General features: G+C 36.4%; 1 protein-coding gene across 1 annotated transcript; it reads right to left on the bottom strand.

Annotated features, from left to right (window-relative positions):
• Positions 1-745: 745 nt before the first annotated feature.
• LOC120634858 (CCAAT/enhancer-binding protein zeta) lies at positions 746-20,560 on the bottom strand. The gene is made up of 21 exons (XM_039905694.1): positions 20,285-20,560; positions 19,930-20,044; positions 18,559-18,659; positions 17,255-17,342; positions 16,238-16,411; positions 15,383-15,492; positions 14,646-14,791; positions 13,566-13,701; positions 12,682-12,887; positions 11,548-11,695; positions 10,383-10,505; positions 10,115-10,283; positions 9,259-9,452; positions 8,355-8,490; positions 6,699-6,875; positions 6,089-6,173; positions 5,009-5,133; positions 4,226-4,378; positions 2,957-3,025; positions 1,663-1,755; positions 746-1,071 (listed from the first exon to the last, which is right to left on the bottom strand). The coding sequence occupies exons 1-21, from the start codon at positions 20,441-20,443 to the stop codon at positions 746-748; spliced, it is 3,033 nt and encodes a 1,010-aa protein (XP_039761628.1). The 5' UTR covers positions 20,444-20,560.
• Positions 20,561-21,435: the final 875 nt, after the last annotated feature.

Here is a 21,435-nt window from a genome sequence, read left to right as displayed (position 1 = left end):
ATCGATATCAAACCAAGATTCAACGTAAATAATTCATTATTTACAACATAATGATCTTTAAAAGCCTATTATACCGAAGGACGGTCGTTTAGTAAGTATCCAAAGAATATTTACATATTTTTTAATTTCGTTAACCGATTGTTTACATAGTGAAAAAGTGAGTATAGCTTGCGCGTTTATTTACAGTTGGAAACAGCACTTGTTGGATGCACTGTACGAATAGGTAGCTGTCAAACTCGTATCGATGCAAGCGAGAATTAGCATTAACTATATGGTGATATGGTCGATTTTCGCTTAATAGTTCAATACAAGAAATCGAGTTGCAGCGCCACCTGCGCTGTAACTTGAAAGCCAAGGTCAAATTGATAGAGCCGGGGTGAGATTTTTTAGGTTACGTTTAAATGTAGCTGCCATATAATGTTTGAACACTATAGACTTCTAGAGCTTTGCCGAAGGTTTACGTATGTTACGTTATTTTGGCTAAGAATTTTCAAAACATTTAACGTTTGTATTGAATAAGCTTTTACTGCTATTAATCTAATAAATATATGCCTGTATTACGGTAAACTGTCTAAACAGTTTTGAAGCTAAAACTTTTTTATTTTAGGTTGTAAGCTTTATATTTCTAAATAAGCCATTTAAAGTCCAGCCAAGTTCGGTTATTAAGTGATTTAATAGTACCTAAGAAAATTAAAATAAAACCAAATAACAAACTTTTAAAATCAACATTTATTTTATATCAGCATTACTTTTGTTTCCTCTTTTTTCCGCCAGCGGCGTGAAAGTCACTGCCTTTTCGCTTCCCGCCTTTTTTATCCGCCATCTTGTTTGGGTTGCCTTTGAAGTTGTTTTTCTTGAAATTTTTGTTATTTCCCTTGTGGCCGAGGATTTTTTTATTGTATCCTTTGATCCATCTATCCCTATTATCTTCCCAGGCAAGCTGTTTTGTGCTAGCGTTATCTGTGTTCGAGACGGCCTGACTCGAACCTTGTTTTTTGTTTGTCGCTGTTTCCTCTAATAATGTAGAGAATTCTTCTGCTGAAGCGAATAATGAACCTAGGTCTTCGCTGCCTGTAAACATAAAGCTTGGTTCTTATTTCGTATGTTTTATTTTACAATTTTAAGCTAATAAAATTAGTTCATAAATTCCTTTAGTATTTTTAAACCCTTTTTTTATACCACTACAAGTTAGCACTCGACTGCACTCTCGCCTAGACGTTAGTGATGATTGTTGTATAGCAATTATACTTAACCCGTACCCTCGGTTTCTAAGCGACATAGATTAGAGGCACGTACGTGTCCCCTTATTTTCTCCACTCCATATTTTACTTTTCCCTTTGCACTCTTAAAGGAGACCGAAGACTTGAAGTGAGCCCGTTATCAGTTTGATTAGGATGAACTAATAACTTCTACTAGACTATATTAATTTATTTCCCTTTTTCACACAGCAACGGATAGTTTGTACATATACATATATAGCCCCGGGAATGCCAAAGGCTACTTAGGATTCAAACTTTGGTAGCAACTGACTAGGGAAGCAGGGATATACTATGCAAGCACAGCAAGTAAGAGTTGAGACCGCCTTTGTGTATTTTATTATCTTTTATAATTTTTTTTTTAATCTTGTTCTGTCTATATATACTTTGAAATTTAAAAAAATACCTTTAAGTTTAAGTTTATTCCTGTTCTTTGCCATTTTTTTCCCAGGTACATCAATTTGTTCTTCATCGTCGTCGCTATCTTCAAGCATCAATTCTGTAACAAGGTGTTTAATCAGTGAAATGAAGACAGAAAACCTAACCTCCATAATGCTAAAGGCATCAGAGAAATGGGAATCTATAAAAAATTAATGGAAGCGACAATAAAAGTAAAGGAAAGTGACGGAAGAGAGGGAAGGTAAAAGGACAATGACGTTAGTGGCAGGCCAAAAAGGCAGGTACACTAACGTTTAGAAGGCAGGAGGGGTTTTTAGCTGGTAGGAGTCTGGCACTATCCATAGGGATCTCCATGAGGATTTTCCCTTCCTAATTATAAAAAAAAGGTTAAACTAAACACCTTCATCAAAACTTTTACATAGTCACAAAAAGATGTACACATATACTTTTTTTTTCAACGTAATTTACTATAAAGGCCTGTAACTTTTCAAATTGTATCCATGAAACTTGGTATTTAGGTAGAAAAAGAAAATGGAACCAACTGATTCACAACTTTTGAAGAAATCACAACGGGTTGAAATAGGGAATGAAAGCTTGCATTAGTTCTTCATTATTCAAAACATATGTTCGAAAATTGGTATTTCGACTTTTTTAGGTTTTATCTTTACCTGCATATAAAAGAATAAAGGCAGGAGGCAAAAATTATATTCCGTGATAAAATTTACGTGTCCACTTGCCAAAGCCGGTGACTGGGAATAATAGGTACACTGTTTATTATCAAATGTATATATATTATTTTCACTTGTGCGTAAAGTCTTGAAGTCTTGTGAGTTTATAAAGCTGTAGGAAAAGATAAAATTTTGTGAGGAGGTTCCTCACTCTGGAGCCCTGACCGCCGGTTGCTTGGGCATTCAAAAGCCCCGCAAGCGGTGGGTGGATGTTTTTTCTTATAAATTTTTAATAGTGTTTTTTTATTTTTTAAGCATTGTTAAGAATTTAGAAAAAAAATTAAATCAATAAATGATAGAGAGGAAAAACAAGGGTTATCTTCTTCTATTCCATGTTCCCGTGCTTTAGCAGGTTAATTATATCCCTTGTATGGGATATAATCGGGGGATATAATTTTACCAAAAATTATACCTAGAAATTAATAATATAAAATTATAATGAATATTTTTAAAATTATACCTACTAGCTATTATACCTAGCCCTACTACAAGGGTAGAATAATTTTTCTCCCCGCAAGGCCGAGATATGTAAGACATTGTACTTTATTTTAAAACAATGGCAATATAACTAACCATCCTCATCTCCAGATAACGCAGGTTCGTCTTCATCTCCCGATATATCCAAGTCACCATCACTGCCATCTGTGAAAAAGTACAACGTTTGTTTTTGAGTTTTATGAAACCGCTTATCTTCGGAAATAAATAAATATACTGCGACAATACACACATAGCCATGTAGCCCAAAAGTAAGCGTAGCATGTGTGATGGGTACCAAGATGACTGATGAATATTCTTATGAATAATATATAAATAAACACCCAGAAACTGAGAAACATCCAAGTTCATCACACTAACATTTTCCAGTTGTGGGAGTCAACACCACAGTCTTGGACTAAGAAAGCATTCGGTCGACATCGATGCAAAAATATCAGTGGGATTTAAAAATCTTTTTTTTACATTTCGAGGCCCAATTCATGGAGAATCATCATCATCATCAATAGCCTATAAAAGCCCACTGGTGGACTAAAGGCCTCTCCCAAAGCGAGGGTTTGCCCATTATCACCGCGCTGGGCAGGCGGGTTTGGTGATCACAGTGGACGGTAGTAGGTTCGTATGGAAAAATATAAATGCTTCGTTTGATTTAATATTTTTACATCGGTGATTCCAAAGTCAAAGTCAAATATTTCTTTATTCAAATAGGCACATAGATGGCACTTTTGATGCGTTATTATATACAAAATGTGTACATAGCAGTGAGTAGTGATGGCGATAACTACAATCGTAAACTTAAAACTAAAGCTACGAGGGTTCCAATCGCGCCCTGGTCTAGAAGCCCACAACAAACTTAGCCGGGTTCCTTATTAAATATACTTATGCACCATTCAACACCAAAAAGATCTTCGAGGATGCTCCGGTTTCGGAGCGAAACGCGAGTAGTGGGTATATTGCCGAACATCTTTTTGGTGGGATTGAAGAAATTATAAATTACACCATGCAGATTCTCCAGCTTTTTGTAGAGCAAATAAAGCTTAATTTTCATAATACAATTGATTCCATTTCTAACTTGACAAATATTCTTATCTTTGCTGACGGCCGATTGGCGCAGTGGGCAGCGACCCTGCTTTCTGAGCCAAGGCCGTGGGTTCGATTCCCAAAACTGGACAATGTTTGTGTGATGAACATGAATGTTTTTCAGTGTCTGAGGGTTTATATATATATTATAAGTATTTACGTATATTATTCATCAGTTATCTTAGTACCCATAACACAAGCTATGCTTACTTTGGGGCTAGATGGCGATGTGTGTATTATCGTAGTATATTTATTTATTTATTTATTTACCTTCATCACCGCTATGTTCACCAATAGCTTCATCATCATCATCATCACCACCACCGCCAAGTTCATCATCGCTTTGTTGCTCGTCACCTTTGCCGGGACGCTTCTGTTTCGCCGCAGCAACTTCCGCTAGATAATCTAATTCCTCGTCAGACTCTGAAAAGATTTGTTAGTTTATCTGTTTGTTTGTATGACACTTGTAACCGCCCACACATTGGTCCAGCGGTTAGAATTTTTGTCTACACGCAAGATCCTGGCTTCAAAGAGATTGAAACCTATACGTAACATTGAATTCTTCTATTCAACTTATGCCCAGCAGATTGGTCGACATCACACGCCTTTGAGAACATTACGGAGACTACTCAGGTATGCAGATCTCCTCACGATTGTATATTAAACTGCTCAAAACGAGCATAACTCCGAAACTTAAGAGTTGAGTGCTAGTACCAGTTTGGAGTTAGGAAATTCACTTTGTTCTGCATAGGAGAGCACGTTAAGTCATCGGTCCAGCTATATTCACCCGTAGTTAAAGCCCACCACGCTGGCCCAGTGCGGATTGGTGGACTATAACTTTGGATAGTACTAATAATATAAATTTGGAAATGCGTGTCTCTTTGTGCTTCTTTCACGCAGCAACGGAGCAACGGGTAGACGTATTTTTTTTTGCATATTGTAAAGCTCTTTTAATACTCGTAAGTACATTTGCTACTTTTCATGCCAAAATAAAAACCATAGTGATTGACTGACATAATCTATAGTAATATATATTATCTATGGTAAACTTACCTTGTGCAGCCTTGGATGTTGTTAACGAGTCGAGGTACTGTTCAAAGTCTTCGCTGGTCACTGAATCGTTATCACTGTCTTCATCGTCGTCCGGATCTTTGACGTGCCGACGTTTCTGTAGGAAACTGCAGAAGTGGGATGAAATACATTTGATTAGTAAAGAAAATTAATTAATTTAAATAATAATAAATAAATATATTACGACAATTTACAGATCGCTATCGAGCCCCAAAGTAAGCGTAGCTTCCGTTACGGGTAATAATATGACTGATGAATATTTTAAGAATGATATAAACCCAAATACTGAAAAACATGTATATTCATCACACAAATAAGTTTATTTTTATATTGTTAAAACATACTTTACACAAAAAGTAATGAAAAGATTGTTTATTTTGTAGAGTGTAGAAATATAGTAGTTAATATTAAGTGTATCAATAATCAAAATTGACTCTGAGACATATTAAGACTAAATATTAAAAAAAAAAAAAATAGTGCTCATTCTGTTAAACAAAGACGAAATTAAACTGCCAAATCTTAAAGTAGGGCTTTCCTTCCTTTTCACATTAATACTTGTAGAAAAGGAAAGGCTAACTTTCAAACCTTATTAAACTAGATTAAAAATATGTGTACAACAGATGGGGCACAAAATTTTCTCTGCTTTAAGTTGGTAGTGCGATTACTGCAGATGAGTCAAAATTTGTATTGGCATCCTCTCTGGATACGAAGGTCTTTTCAGTGGGCACTAATAATTATATGCTATAACCGTGCGCACATCTTTTTGGAATAATTAACTAATTTGATTTCATAACGCGCAATATAAAGTATAATGTCATTGAAATAAAAGTTCCAAAACTGAATCATAACTACGGCGAGATTTACGATACCTATAAAAAGTGTTAAACCCTAATTAAATAAAAAATATTTTCTATTTACCCAATGTTTAACAAAAAGGCGTAGTCGGTGGCCACCTTATTCCTTTAATTATGCCAATTAAATCTACCAACGTCTATGCATCCTAGACTGATAAATACATTACCCTCCTGTAGTAGAGTAGAAATATGTAAAAATAAGTCTTACTCATATAAGAATTTCTCGTCCACAGGAATCCTCTTTGCATCTTCGTTCAAATATGTTGATGAGTTCACGGATATACTTTTAATACCTAAAAGCAAAAATGTTAACGTTACTAAAAATTTATTGTAGAAGATGATCTTTGTCACAACAAATTTAACACTTTTTTTTAATATAAGTATTCTTAAACAAGCGACGCTATCCTAACGAAAGTTCCCATTCATTTTATTTTTTTCTGCTGTTTGATCCACTTTGCACTGAACTGACCCCCCACTACCCACTGTCCCGCACCGCTTAAACTGGTTGAAGGATGAAGAAGAACTAAAATTTTGTATGGTTCTGCACTAATTGACGTTGCCTAATGCATAAAGACAATGTTTAGCAAGTTGCAACCAGGAAAACAAAAAAAAAATCAAGTTCAAATTCAAAATTTATTTATTTCAAATAGGTCTAATATAAGCACTGACAAGAAACTCAACACTGTTTTACAACTCAATGTTCTATCTTGTGTGAGATGAAAGCGAAGTAGCTTGCTTCAATGAAATCTTGTAATTAAGAAATTCATCAATGGTAAAGCAACCTAGATGTTTTAAGCAAAAACTTTATATCCACTCACCCTTTGCCATGTAGTTCTTCCGTACAGCAAACTTGGGATGCGAGCCCTTGACCCTCTTTACCTCCCCTTCGACTTGGTCGTCGGTACGTTTCTTAGGATTCTTGAATACAAAGCGATCCAGAAAACGTATACCTGCGAAATCTTTGAGCGGATCACCGCTGTATTGGATTATTTGATCTGTGGACAATGTCAAAGTCAAAGTCAGAAATACCTTTATTCAAGTAGGCCCAGGTGGCACTTTTGATGCGTACATAACATGAGAATTACACGGTAGTGAGATGATGGCGATAACCATATTCGTAAACTTAAAACTAAATCTACGAGGGTTCCAAACGCGTCAGGCAGGGTGATTACGTATCTCGCGACAGGCGTAAATTTTGCAATCACTGCTGTCAAATGTCACTTTGCCAAACAATAAATAAACAAAAGTGACGTTTGACAGCAGTGATTGTAAGATTTACGCATGTCGTAAGCCTTTCGCGAGCTACGCAATACCCCTGCCGGTCTAAGAAGCCCACAAACTTAGCCGGGTGTTTTTTTTGTTATCATATCTCACATTTATTTATTTATTAGGTTCACCAACAGATTATACACCGAAACAAGCTTAGGAACTACAAAATTGAGAAACATAAGGTTGTACTGTAAACCCAATTACTGGCAAACCGGCATGCGTATCTGAAAAAAAAACGTGGTGACGGCAGATCAGTTGTCACCACCTCTCCTCTTTCCGCGGGTGTCGTGGGAACGGGTGACTAAGGGAATACGGGGACTAACGGAAAACGGTCAGCAGCATGCTCTGTGCTACTACTACAATCTCGTTGTGATTATAGGCAAACCAGCAGCGTAGCTGTTCAGCGAGGAATTAAGCCAGCAATCCACGCTGTCATGACTTATGCAATGAGTGCAGTTGTATGTTCAAAATTCATTTATTTCAAATAGGCCTTATATAAGCATTTTTGAAACGTTAAATCTGTCTGTTTGTAGTGACTCTACTGTTTTATTGTAGAATCCCTACTAATATTTGACGGCAGATTGGCGCAGTGGGCAGCGACCCTGCTTTATGAGTCCAAGGCCGTGGGTTCGAACGGATCTCCTCCCACGGTGAGAAGGGTTTAGGGCAGTAGTCCACAACGCTGGCCCAGTGCAGATTGGTGGACTCCACACACCTTTGAGAACATTATGTAGAACTCTCAGGCATGCAGGTTATCTCATGATGTTTTCCTTCACCGTTGAAGCAAGAGATAATTTAATACCGTCAATTATTACCGTTAAAAAAAAGCAGAGTGTGTGTAACTATGCACACGCGTTAGAAGTTATATTACTTTGGCGTATCGAAAAAAATAACTAAAATGCTGCATTTTAGTTATTTACGATTAATATTAAAATTAATCAAAAAGATTGTATTTAAATAAAAAAGGTTTTATCAACGTAAACATATTTATTTATTCACACTGTTTCTACTGTTACGAAACACGTGTTCTAAATATAAAAATACTAGAATATACAACTTGAACATAGTTATCGATTTTCATGCCACCTAGAACTATAGAATTCAGGTGTCGGTGTGCGCGCGCATCGTAAAAATTCACTCTCATAATTTTTTTCCATCTCGCCAAAAGAACAAAAAAAAGGTTCAGCAGAAAAATAATAACTCACCGTGTATCAATTTCTCAGCAAACAGCTTCACGGTTGGATGGAAGTGGTTCGCCAGCGGTAACAGCTCCAAATACGCCGTGCAGTGAGCGCCCGCAAACGCCGGGTTGCGTGCGTGCGGACTGTATTCCGTTATCACCTGCGAATTTGTTGGGTACACCGTAATTTATTAATTGAAATGACACTGCTAACTGCGACCTAAAGTGTTGGTTTTTAAAGTGAAAGTTTTCAACTGTGTTGCATGTCGCGTGACGGTCGGCCGCGGAGTAGGGATAAAGTGGCAGGCGCTCGTCAGAGCAGCCGAGGCCAAAAAGTAAGCGTGGCTTGTGTTATGGGTACTAAGATGACTGATGAATATTTTTATAAATAATATACATAAATACTTATAATATACATATAAACACCCAGACACTGAAAAACACTTATGTTCATCACACAAACATTTTCCAGTTGTGGAAATCGAACCCACGGCCTTGGACTCAGAAAACAGGGTCGCTGCCCACTGCGCCAGTCGGCCGTCAGGAAAATGTTTATAATGTGAAAAAAAAAGATTCACTTTTACTGTAACTTCATAAAACCACACAATCGTTTTTTTATACATCCCGCAAAAACTGTGATTTGTATCAAATAATTCCTTTCCTGAAATATAAAGCAACTGAGTTTTGCCCACAAATTTGTTGCACAAAAACGCCGGGTCGCGTGCGTGCGGACTGAATTACGTTATCACCTACGGATTTTTTTGGGAAAACCGTAAATTATTCATTGAAATCTCAGTTACCTACGACATAATGTTTTGGTTTTTATGAATCCCGCAAAAACGATTAAATAATTCTGTTATGTTCATCACACTAACATCTTCCAGTTGTGTGTACGAAAGCAATTTTGATCAATAATTCGCTGTACTAACTTTATCCATATTAATTGTCTTTTTTAGCTGTATCTTAGCGGTAACTTCTTTGTCTTCTGTCTCTTCTTTCTTTTCGTCAGGTTTAACTTTCGCGTGATACCAGCCCGTCACAGCGGTCGCGCGTCGCTTCTTGGGCTTTATGTTACCTTCGTCGTCGATCTTCAGGTCGACGTATGTTTCTTCTTCGTCGTCTTCTGTACGAAAAACAAAATGTAGAATTTTTTATATACTACTTGTATTTTTAATGCGAAACTTTGCATGGATTGGATGTTTGTTACTCTTTCACTAAAACTGAGCTGAACCAGTTTGAATGAAATTCGGAATGGAGATAGACTTTGAACCCAACTTTACACATAGGCTACATTTTATCCCGGATAATCAACAGTCCCAAAAAACGCGGCCGAAGCCGCGGGCTACAGCTATTGTTATATATATTTAAGGCTGAAAGGGGCTACTAGGACTCCGACATGGCAACCTGCACCCACGATGCTTGTGCTAAGGAGGCAGGCTTTTACTTGCGCGCTGGTATTGTCAATGAGTAAACAAACAAATTGATTTGCTGTACTATTTCAATCAAATATTTTTTGAATTTATAATAATAATTTGAAATTATAATAATATCTATAATCCAGAGAAATTATTATAATTTCAAAAACATTCATGTCAGTTTTCATGTAAAAGTAACGTACTTAGACTGCAATGAATTGTAATCGCATTTAAACTTGTGTGTGTGAAATGTGTCTTTTGACGCATCCTTAAAATTTCACTGTAAATTCAGGTCTATATAATATTTTATCACTATCTAACAAATTCTACCTCAAAATTATAATAACAAAGATAAATGACTGATCCTCACCTATTAACAGATCTCTTTTATCACCATGCAAAAGATCAATCTTCTTCTTCTCTACTTTAACTTCTTCTACGTTCTCTTCAACTTTCTCCTCTGTGTCTTTTAGTTCTGATGCTATATCTTCCACAACCTCTTCTGAGTCTTGCTGAGTTTCGGGGTCGTCTTTGATTTCCTGAAATACAAAAAAAGAAACTTAATGAAATAGTCCTTTTTTGCAACATTTGTTTTTGAAGGCCTGATATATTTTCCATTCGCTTTTCCATATTATTACCTCCTTTGATTCCTTTTTACTCCAAACTAATTTGAGTGCGTCCTTCTTGTCGGCATTTTTCAAAACTTGCGATACCAAGAATAACATTCCGCAAGCTTGAGCCGGGTTCATGTAGCAGCACAACTGTGGATACATAAGAAATACATTTTTTTTATTTATTTCAACAATGAAAAAACATATTAATGTTATATTGTAGACCCACTGAGAGACTGCCACAACTTGCGAATAAAAAAACTAGATTGTCAGTTATAACGAGAACTATTATAGTAGTAATATTTTTCTATTTATTACAATGAGACATTTTTGAACTTTTAAATTTCAAAGTTTAGTTTGACAGCCGATTGGCGCAGTGGGCAGCGACCCTGCTTTCTGATTTCGTAGATTCGATTTCCACTGGAAAAATGTTTGTTTGCTAAACATGAATGTTTTTCAGTATCTGGGTATTTATAATGTATATATTATAAGTAATTATGTATAATTTTCATAATAATATTCGTCAGCTATCATAGTACCCATAACACAAGCTACGCTTACTTCGGGGCTAGATGGCGATGTGTATTGTCATAGTATATTTATTTATTTATTTAAAAAAAAAAGTGTCTCATTGTAATATGGAACTTAGAAAGATCGAAACTGCAATGTTTCCTACTAGATGGAGCTACAGTAGCTATAACACTTATAAAGATAGCATAATATATGAATTTCAGCATTGGTGGAATGAGAGACGTAGCCGTAAAGCGCTCAGGCCTCGATTGTCAGAGAGTCGAAGGTTCAAATACTGTCGGTTTGAAAAATCTTAAAAAATTATAAATCTGATATTTCCTCCAAGTGTAGCTAAGTACCACTAAATAAATTATAAAAAAAATACTGACTCTAAATTCAAAATTACTGACTTTTATTGATTATACTGACCAGTTTTGATCTTTGAGAATGGCAATCTACCTGGCTCTGTGGCGAACTTTGTTGTATTATAAATGGGATGTCTAGAGTTCTCCCGTATGGGCAATTATGAAATCTATAATTTCTGAATTTTCTCCGATCTGATCCGGTCGGAGGCTTCGGCCATGCCTAGCTACCGACAAAGACTCGCAACCAAGCGATATAGCGTACCAGTACCAGTAGAGACGGGGTATGAGTTTAATATAAAATTATGATTACATCTTACCTGTAGAAGTCGCTTTATGAATGACGTCACTCGTTCAACATTGGTGTCCTGCTTCACTGACTTGTATATGAGCGAGAAGAGTAGTGCGGAATGTGTAGTGTTGAAAATTTCCGCGTTCGTTAGTTTCCGGTAGAGGGCGGTGTAATATCTGGGGAGAACGCGTTATTATATTATTTGACGGCCGATTGGCGCAGTTTGCAGCGACCCTGCTTTCTGAGTCCAAGGCCGTGGGTTCGATTCCCACAACTGGAAAATGTTTGTGTGGTGAGCATGAATGTTTTTCAGTGTCTGGGTGTTTATATGTATATTATAATTATTTATGTATATTATTAATAAAAAATATTCATCAGTCATCTTAGTATCCATAACATAAGCTACGCTTAAATTGAGGCTAGATGGCGATGTGTGTATTGTCGTAGTATATTTATTTATTTATTTATTATTTTATTCTCAAATAAACGCCTTAGTTACATAAAAATTAGTTAGCTAGTCAGTCAGTCCTTGTCAGCCAGTTGGCTTTTGTCGGTCAATCAGTCCTTGTCGGGCAGTCGGTCTATGTCGGCCAGTTGGTTTTTATTGGTCAATCAGTCCTTGTCTGCCAGTCGGTCTATGTCGGCCAATTGGTTTTTATCGGTCAATCAGTCCTTGTCGGCCAGTCGGTCTATGTCAACTAGTTGGCTTTTATCGGTCAACCAGTCCTTGTCGGCCAGTCGGTCTATGTCGGCGAGTTGGCTTTTGTCGGCGAATTTGTCATGGTCCATTTGAATTGGAATATAAATGACATGTCTGTACTTTATTAGTATTTATGTATATTATTAATAAAAATATTTATCAGCCATCTTAGTACACATAACACAAGATACGTTTACTTTGGGGCTACATGGCCATGGGTGTATTGTGGTAGTATATTTATCTATAATTAATAGGTCTTTGTCCACCAATCCGCACTGGGCCAGCATGGTGTACTACGGCCTTAACCCCTTCTCACTGTGGGAGAAGACCCGTGCCCTGTAGTGGGCCGGTAATGGGTATCGGTATTTGTATCTTGAATCTTTGTTGCCCGTCGGTCACTGTCGGTCAGTTTACTTAAGTTAGCCAGTTGATTTATGTCGATCAGTTGGAATAAAGATTCACCTATCCGAAGTGCCTTTGGAAGCATCACTGATGTGGTACAGAAGCGCCAAAGCGTGTATGGCGACATTGAGGCTCGCTAGATGCACCAGTCTGTGTATAGCGTCCACGTGGCTGGAGGTTTCTGCAAGCCGGTCTTTGTCGGCGAATGGGTAGGCGCGCTTCACGCCTGTCAGAATGGCCGACATTAGCCGAGAGTCGATTTCGCCCTGGAATAAAAAAATTTTAACTGTTTAAAAGGTATTATTTCCTAGTTATAATTGACGGCAGTCTTCGAACTGTGATGACTTACGGATCAGGAACGCGGTCGCTTACTATGGGCCTCATAAGAAGGCTCAGAGTCACTCAGCGGGCGTCAGAGTTGTACACGATAAAGTGGGTTTTAAGACTTAGTTATATTTTTATTATAATTACTAGCTGTTGCCCGCGACTTTGTCTGCGTTTTATTTTGTTTTTAAAGTATTCAGTATCGCTAAGCCTTAAATAAGTGTAGTAGTATATATAACATGCGACTGTCAATTAATTAATTGCAATAAAATAAAATTGCGACTATAATTAAAGATCTAAGCTATCCTATCTCTTAAGTTGGACCAGACAGCTCACGGTGTGCTAATTTAATTTAAAATCTGTTAAGTAGTTTAGGAGTCCATCGCGGACAAACATCGTGACAGGAGATTTATATATATTAAGATTATAAAAATATTGTTGTGTGTAAACAGTGAAGTGTACTATTACACTTCACTGTTTTTCCTAACACCTTAGAGTATTAATTAACATCATAAAAAGAGCACCTTAGAGTATAAAAATCATAAAAAGAAGTTTTAGTTCGAATACACATACTATAAAGGACAAAGTGATAAACATAATAACGGATATTGAATTCTCACCTTTTTAATAGAAGCTTTGAAGAAAGCAAAATATATCCTTATTAAGTTCTCCGCTATACGATTGTCATCCTTGCCGAGGAAGAACTGGTTCAGGAAACAGATACCGTAGTATTGGGCGCGCGATGAAATGTTTGACCTATAGAAATAGAAAAGAAAGTGAGAAAAAAAATCAATAAAATTTAAGGGTGGGATGCCACATGTCTTTTATTTTATTCCGCTATAAGTTAGGCCTTGACTGCAATCTCTCTGATGGGAAGTGATGATGCAAGTGATGGTGGCGGGCTAACCTGTTAGGGAGTATGTTAGTAATACCCCTAATCGGTGTCTATGCGTCTTCGTACCGGAACGCTAAATCGCTTAGCGGCAACGTCTTTGTCGGTAGGGTGGTAACTAGCCACGGCCAAAGCCTCCCATTAGACCATACCAGAGGAAATTACATATTCCCAAATTGCGCCTGCCAGAAATTGTACCCTGGGCCTCCAAGTTAAAACAACAGAGCTCACCGCTGTGCCAGAGGTCACAAATCATGGCAACCTCGTCAATGGTGGGTGCGGCTCCTACCAGTGCTGAGCAGGTCAAGAGGCGAAAATATGAAAACCTTAACAGCATTTTTGTGCCTTTGAGAGACTTTGTGACAATATAACCCATATTCGCTTAGACGCATCGTGGTCACAATTTGAGGGGGTAGATGCAGATGTCACTAACTTATGTCCATTTCGAGTAATTCCGATGTTTATATCTACTTATCTTTTATCAAGAGTAACGTTCTGCCTTACCTTAGGTTACCGTAAGTATACTTATTCCTTTAAAGAAGAGATTAAGATTGCGGTTAAAGACGTTTATTTTTTTAGAAGAAATTACAATTTCACTCAATGAGAATATCTACTTAATATGTAGGTAATATTAAAACTACAAACATCAATCAGAAATTTTATAAAAAAATTAAAACGTAAATTTATAAATACTTCATACTGTCATACATAGCCAGCACTGCACTCAGATTTTGCAAATTACAAGTTTTTAAGTTTTTTCTTTAAAATATTGAAATTTTGTTTAGTTGATATGAGAATAAAATCTCACCTGAAAAGCATCTTCTCTATCTCGGTGAGCACAACGGACTTCATGTTTGGGTGGTTGTACAGCAGCTGGCACAGGTGGTAGATAACCTTTGATGCCACCGTTTGACTCGGGTCTCCCAGCTTGTTTATTATGTTAGCTAACAGCATCTGAGGAATAGTTATAAGTTTGTTTTGGGCTTCTTTTTAGACCAGGACGCGTTTTGAATGGAATAGTGCATTTTAAAGTCAAAGTCAAAGTCAAAAATATCTTTATTCAAGTAGGCCCATAGTTGGCACTTTTGATGCGTACATAAGAATTACACAGTAGTGAGGTGATGGCGATAACCACATTTGTAAACTTAAAACTAAAGCTACGAGGGTTTCAAACTCGAGAAGAAGCCCACAACAAACTTAGCGGGTGTTTTTTTTTGTTATCACCATCTCACAATGTCATTTTAAAATTATTAGAAGAGCAAACTGGTTAGAGCAATAATTCACACCCAAGCTTTTTTATCGATTACGTAGTCCTTTATACTATAATAAGACTTTTCTATAAGCTTACGTTTAATACAAACTTTGAACTTTTTAAGAGACATCTCCAAGATGTCAATGTGTAGTTTATTGTAGAATTGTATGCAATTACCTTTAAACGAATTATGAATTTTATGTAACCTAGTATATTGCACTATAAGTTTATTCTTACTTCTAATAAGTTTCATTTCATTTTCGTAACCACTAGATGAAATTATATGAACCTACTTTTTCCCTTTCCGGGTGATGCATCAATAGGTACGACATCGCACTGACCGACTTCTCCTTATTGGCATCCACCGAGTCATGTGCGAACTTGTTCAACGCTTCCACGTACGCTGTAACAAAAGATTAACTTCATTGATATAAGGATACCTCTCCGGCGCAGTGGTGAGGGCTGTGATCAAGGCCCCGGGTTCGAATACCTGCGGATATTCGAGTTGGATCTGTAGCAAGCACCTGTAACTATCCGGAGTTATGTGCGTTTTTTTAATTGTCCAGTGTGGTGCACCTGTCAGAATGAGAAGGGCTGAAGCCGTAGCTTAAGCTTTCGACCCCCCGAAAGGTAAGTTTAGCCAACTGGGCTATCACCGCATCTACTTGGGGTACTTTAGTTAACTTTATTGCTTTTTTTTATGGATCTCCAATTTGTTTGAAAATAAATTATAGCATATGTTACTTTGTGATAGTTCAGCTTTCTTTTGGCGAAGAAATGGTTAAAATCAGTTCAGTACTTCCGGAGCGTATTGGGTACAAACAAACATAAAAATATTTCCTCTTTATCATATTTGTAATGATTTATGTAAAATAAACGTAGCCTGAGTTACACCTTATAACATCAGTTACCTGCCAATAAAAGTCCCGTTAAAAATCTGTCCGGCCATTTCAGAGATTAGCCGAAACAAACAGACATACAGACAAAAATTTAAAAAAATGTTATTATGGTGTATGCACTGTATATACATCATAAACATGTAGTAAAAAACGGTTATTTCAATATTACAAACAGACACTCCAGTTTTATTTTATGTATGTACAATATAACTTATATGGTTATTTAGGTAACCTTAGAGGTCTACGTACTTCCGTACAGCTCTTTAAGCTGATCCTCATAGTACCACAGCTTGAGTATATTCCTCTTAGCTTGCTTGTTACCGGACGTCATTTCCTCTAGTTTGTCCAGAGGATGCTGTTCGAACGTACGTAGTTTAACATCTGGTATCAACAGTTCCGATATTAGCAGCTCTGAGAGTGCATCTGAAATAATATGTTAAAGTTTTTTGTATTACTCATGCGGGGAAAGTAGTATCTTGACGCTCGCTGTTGCGTCTGACAGTTTAATTTTGTAATTAATTGATACTTTTTTGAATGCTTAATTTTTCAGCTATTATTTCTGGTCTGAGAAGGCTTCGCCCTTTTAAAAAATTCAAAATTTTTTTTTTTTTTTATTAATATTAATTAATTTTTATTTATTGTTCAAAATATATTTTTTTCTTCTTTTCAAACTTGTTATTTGCTTGTAAAGACTTCGCTCGTGCGTTCAACTTCGCTTTCGTGGGCAATCGACAACTTGTCGCACTTGTTGCACAATATACTATTTATTAATTATAAAAAAAGAAAGAAGAATGTATCACTATAGTACAGTGTACAATTTATCAGTATTATAAATTTTACTGTCGCTATAAGACTTATGTAAAAGGCATATACTAATTTTCGGCCGTAGCTTAATTAGAAAAAGCGCTCAGGCCGCGATTGCCAGAGTCGCAGGTTCAAATCCTTTCGGTGCGGTTGGTTCAAAATACGAAATATAACTAGCCAGTTATGAGAGAACGAAAGAAAAATTGTGTGTTTGCATCACTCGCTCTTGCACCTACAGTAACATACAAAACCTTACTAACTCTTTTTCTATCATCACTAACTTCTATCTCCCTCTCCAGTTCTGTTCGCCGTTCGTAACGCTCTCGTCACACATTAACCAGCTTTCTCTCCTAATCAAGCGGGCGTAAAGAAGTTTTACCACAAATAACTTTCATGGTGGAATTTCATAATGTTCCATAGGTAATACAAAGTTCACTATTTAGTAAAAAAAATATTACTTACCAATAATAACAATACCGTCCTTCTTTTTAGCAGGTTTGACACTGTTTATCAGATTTCTTAGCGCTGTCAAATTGTATATTGGGTTATCCTAAAACGAAATTCTCAAATAAAAATATGGCATGACATATGCAAATTACTTATCTTATATCTTTAAAAGAGCAATTCTTATATATATATAATTGGAATCTCGGAATCTGCTCCAACGATTTGGCGATAAATCGATCTAGCTAGGATTTCTTTATATTGGAATCTCAGAATCATTTATATTGGACATACGACTATTGTTTTAAGTCGACTTATTCGCGGACGAAGTCGCGCGGGTCCGCTAGTTACTTATTGTATTTGCAAATACTTATGTTACAATAGGTTTTAATAGGCATAAAATTAACTTCACAAAGCTCCCATAGCCCATATCAGCTCAATCATACATAGGGTTTGGAATGCCTTTCTGACATCTATATCTAGTGTAGCCACTAACCTGGCTTTTTTAATTTCTTTTATTCCACTGCAAGTTAGCCTTTGATCGCACCTAGTAATATGTGATGATGCAGTCTAAGATGTTAGCGGGCTAAGCTATTAGGGAGTATGGTAGTCAAACCATATTCTTCGTATATTCGGTTTTCACGCGACATCGCACCGGAACTCTAAATCGCTTAGCGGCACGTCTATGTCGGTAGGGTGGTAACTCGCCACGGCCAGACCAGACCAGAGAAAAATCAGAAATTATAAATTCCCAAGCCGGGGATCGAACCTGGGACCTCCTACTTAAATTCACAGCGCTCACCGTTGCGCCAGAAAGGTCGTCAAAGAGGTCGGTATTATTAGAACAAGAGGTAATCTTCTATTCATCCTATTTTAAGCCACACCTATGCTTACCATGCGTGGTCAAGCACAATTCTATTTTTAATAAATAAATCTATTCACTTAGATTTTAGTTTTTAAAGTGATTGTCATTCCATTAACCAATTCCAACTTTGGCATTTAACATCTTAAAGTTTATATATACATATATACATAGGTGGTTTTTTTTCACACCTATTAAGCACCATATAACTAACATTATTAATGCGAAAGTTAAATGTCTCCTTTCCTGCCCCATCTTAGCAACCAATCAACAAGATTTTTTGCATTCTCAGTTGAAGTCGAGTAACAGAGGCTGCCATATATATACCAAGACAAAAAACGGTTTCCTTCAGGATTAGTAAAAAACCATGATAAACGTTGACGAGCAGCAATAAAGCACTACACAGACAAAAATGTAGTAAATTGGTTAAAACGGCAGAGGTAAATACATTCATCCATACCTGTATTAATATAGTGGCAGCAGCAACTCTGTCTGCTATTGTACCTTTTGTCAACAGTGTTTTAGCCCATTGATGATCTGATGAGCCATTTTTGCTAGTTTCTGCAAAACAGAAATTGATGTAAAAAATGCTCAATTTTACAACTTTATTAAGATTATAAGAAGTCTAAAAGATTGTGGTGCAGTAAGTAATCTTGAACTTAATGGAATCTATTTTAATAGTATTGTAGTTTTTTGTCCACTGTTCCAATAGTAATTGAGAGTCCAGGGAAATGATACAGCCATGCTGCTGCCAAGCAGCTGTGTTCCGGTCAAAAGGGTATGGTTGCCAATAATATGAGAGACACAGGAAGCGATCTGCTTGGTCCATCAATTATAATTTCAAATAAAAAGGAATACTGAAATAAAAATAAGCTAGTTCTTGCCTGAGCACATTCTGTTAACTATCACTAATATATTGAGATTGTTGGGATTCAAAATATTTAATAGACAACTTTTCAAGAGTAAGGATGTGGCAATAGCAGAGTCAGTGCCTGATTAAGTCTATTTAATTTTTATTTAGTTCCAAAAATTAAAAAAATAACATAATAAGGAAACCTATTTATAAAGAGAGCTATATCTTCCAGAAGCCACTCGAAGGAATAACTGATATGAAGAGATAAAATAGTAGACATGCTAAGATATGAATAAATAAATAAATAAATATACTACAACATTACACACATCACCACCTAGCCCCAAAGTAAGTGTAGCTTGTGTTATGGGTACTAATATAGCTGATGAATATTTCTATGAATATAATACACAGAATTACTAAAATATACAGATAAGACCCAGACACTGAAAAACATTAATGTTTAGCACACAAACATTTTCCAGTTGTGGGAACCCACCGCCACGATTAACGAAAGCAGGTTCTCTGCCCACTGCACCATTCAGCCATCAAGCTAAGATATAGTATTAATACCAAATGTAATAAAAAAAAAACAAACGCAGAAAGAAAGATATATACTAATAATGGAGAATTATAGAGAGATGGGTTGTCACACAAAATATTGTAAAGAGAATTAAACTGTTGGGTTGTAAGTACTGCAATCTACTTTGCAAGAAAAATGCCCTCACAATAACATACAGATGCATTGGTCTATCTCTAGGTAGAGCTACATCTCACACAAATGTGATGAACACATTTTATCACTCTGGTGAAGACTAGGGAGCCACTTCAATTGACATCAAACTTTGAGATATAGTTGAATGTCAATCCTAAAATAAAATCATCCATGTTCATCACACATTTTTCAGTTGTGGGTATCATAGCCTTTGACTTAAAAAGCAGGATCAAGCTGCTGCGCCAATCGGTTGTTAAACTCACTTGTTTCATAAACTGATGTGTCCCCGTGTAATACACTGTTGGCTTCTTTCCTCAGTTCCTCGACTTTTTCTGGTGATAAACTATTTGTGGCAGCGGATGATGGCTCTTCTGGCATCTGAATAAAATAAATAAATATAAATCCTTAGTTAGTAGAAAATACTTCCTAAGAATAACATATAACGGTAATTCTAAAAGAGTAGGTGGATTACTAGGGTACTCTACCTACTCTCATAAACCTCTAAAACCAATGTCTGAAGAAGTACTCTCGCTGATTTTTGAGGTATCTGGCGTCCATCTCAAAAATTGTTTTATATATCAAGCTGTAGCTTTCTTATAATTTAAATTATATTGTTACCTGCTGAAACCATTTCTTTTTATCTCCGTATTCCAAAGTGTCTGCGAAATGTTTAGCGATCCCGTAACCTTTCTTTTCGTCGGCATTTTTGTCAACTTTGCCATAGTTTGTGTACGCTTCGTCAACTAATATGTTCTCTTCAAATCTTTTATGCTTCATTGTGATATAGTATAACGATTAAAGGCACAAGATGAAACAATTCTTAAAAAAAATAACATTAACACGTGAGTCCAAATAAATTTTTATGACATTTAGACCAATTCTGTGATTACCAATTTATGACATATTTCACATTTTTGTCATCTGGTCCATCCAATAAGATCTAACCAACATTCAGGGTCATTGTGTGGTCATGGATCTGTGGTCCTTTACTATAACTCGCTTTTTGGCTCTGGGTTCTAGCTATTTAAAACCCTTTTCACAGGTCCGTGCGTAACCGAAATCCGCTAGAATATAGAAGTGCACCAATTTACCTACATGCATATCTACTCTGAGAGTTAGCTCCAGTTTATGGAGGGTAGAGGTAAGGAGAGTCATCTGTGTATATGAAAAGTGTCGTCAAAATGTATTAAATTAGGATGGCGCCACATTTGCATCAGGGTAACTCTTAAAAGAAGCGCCAAATATAAATATTGTTAGAGTAGGCTTGAAAAATAAACAAGGAAGTATGGAGATACAAGGAAGTAAGGTTATATTTACCACAATATTTTGTACAACGTAAGTTGTTGAAATTCTCAATAATTAACTACTTTAATCGATAATGACATTAAATTTTTTAACTCGGCATACTTCTATTCATCTACGATTGCTACATTCATACCATACCCTGTGCATCCACCAACGCCATTGTGGAGGATTCTTGAACTGTTATTTAGCGCATACAACTGGACACTTTTTCAACTTTTCTCCCATATAAGATGACTCTCCTTACCTCTACCCTATGGAGGGTAGAGGTAAGGAGAGTCATCTAACCTTACTTAAATATAACCTTACTTCCTTGTATCTCCATACTTCCTTGTTTATTTTTTAAGCCTACTCTAACAATATTTATATTTGGCACTTCATTTAAGAGTTACCCTGATGCAAATGTGGCGCCATCCTAATTTAATACATTTTGACGACACTTTTTCATATACACAGATGACTCTCCT

This window comes from Pararge aegeria, chromosome 25 (genome assembly GCF_905163445.1).
Source record: "Pararge aegeria chromosome 25, ilParAegt1.1, whole genome shotgun sequence".
NCBI lineage: Eukaryota > Metazoa > Arthropoda > Insecta > Lepidoptera > Nymphalidae > Pararge > Pararge aegeria.
This window is presented reverse-complemented; position numbering and strand designations above follow the sequence as displayed.

Bases quoted from the DNA above. Each gene is read 5' to 3' on its own strand.
- LOC120634858 (XM_039905694.1), bottom strand. From the start codon at position 20,443: ATGAAGCATAAAAGATTTGAAGAGAACATATTAGTTGACGAAGCGTAC. The intron at 18,660-19,929 runs GTGAGTTTAACA...TCTGTTTTGCAG, and splicing joins CACATCAGTTTATGAAACAA to AAACTAGCAAAAATGGCTCA. The intron at 6,174-6,698 runs GTGAGTGGATAT...TTTTGCTTTTAG, and splicing joins GAAGAACTACATGGCAAAGG to GTATTAAAAGTATATCCGTG.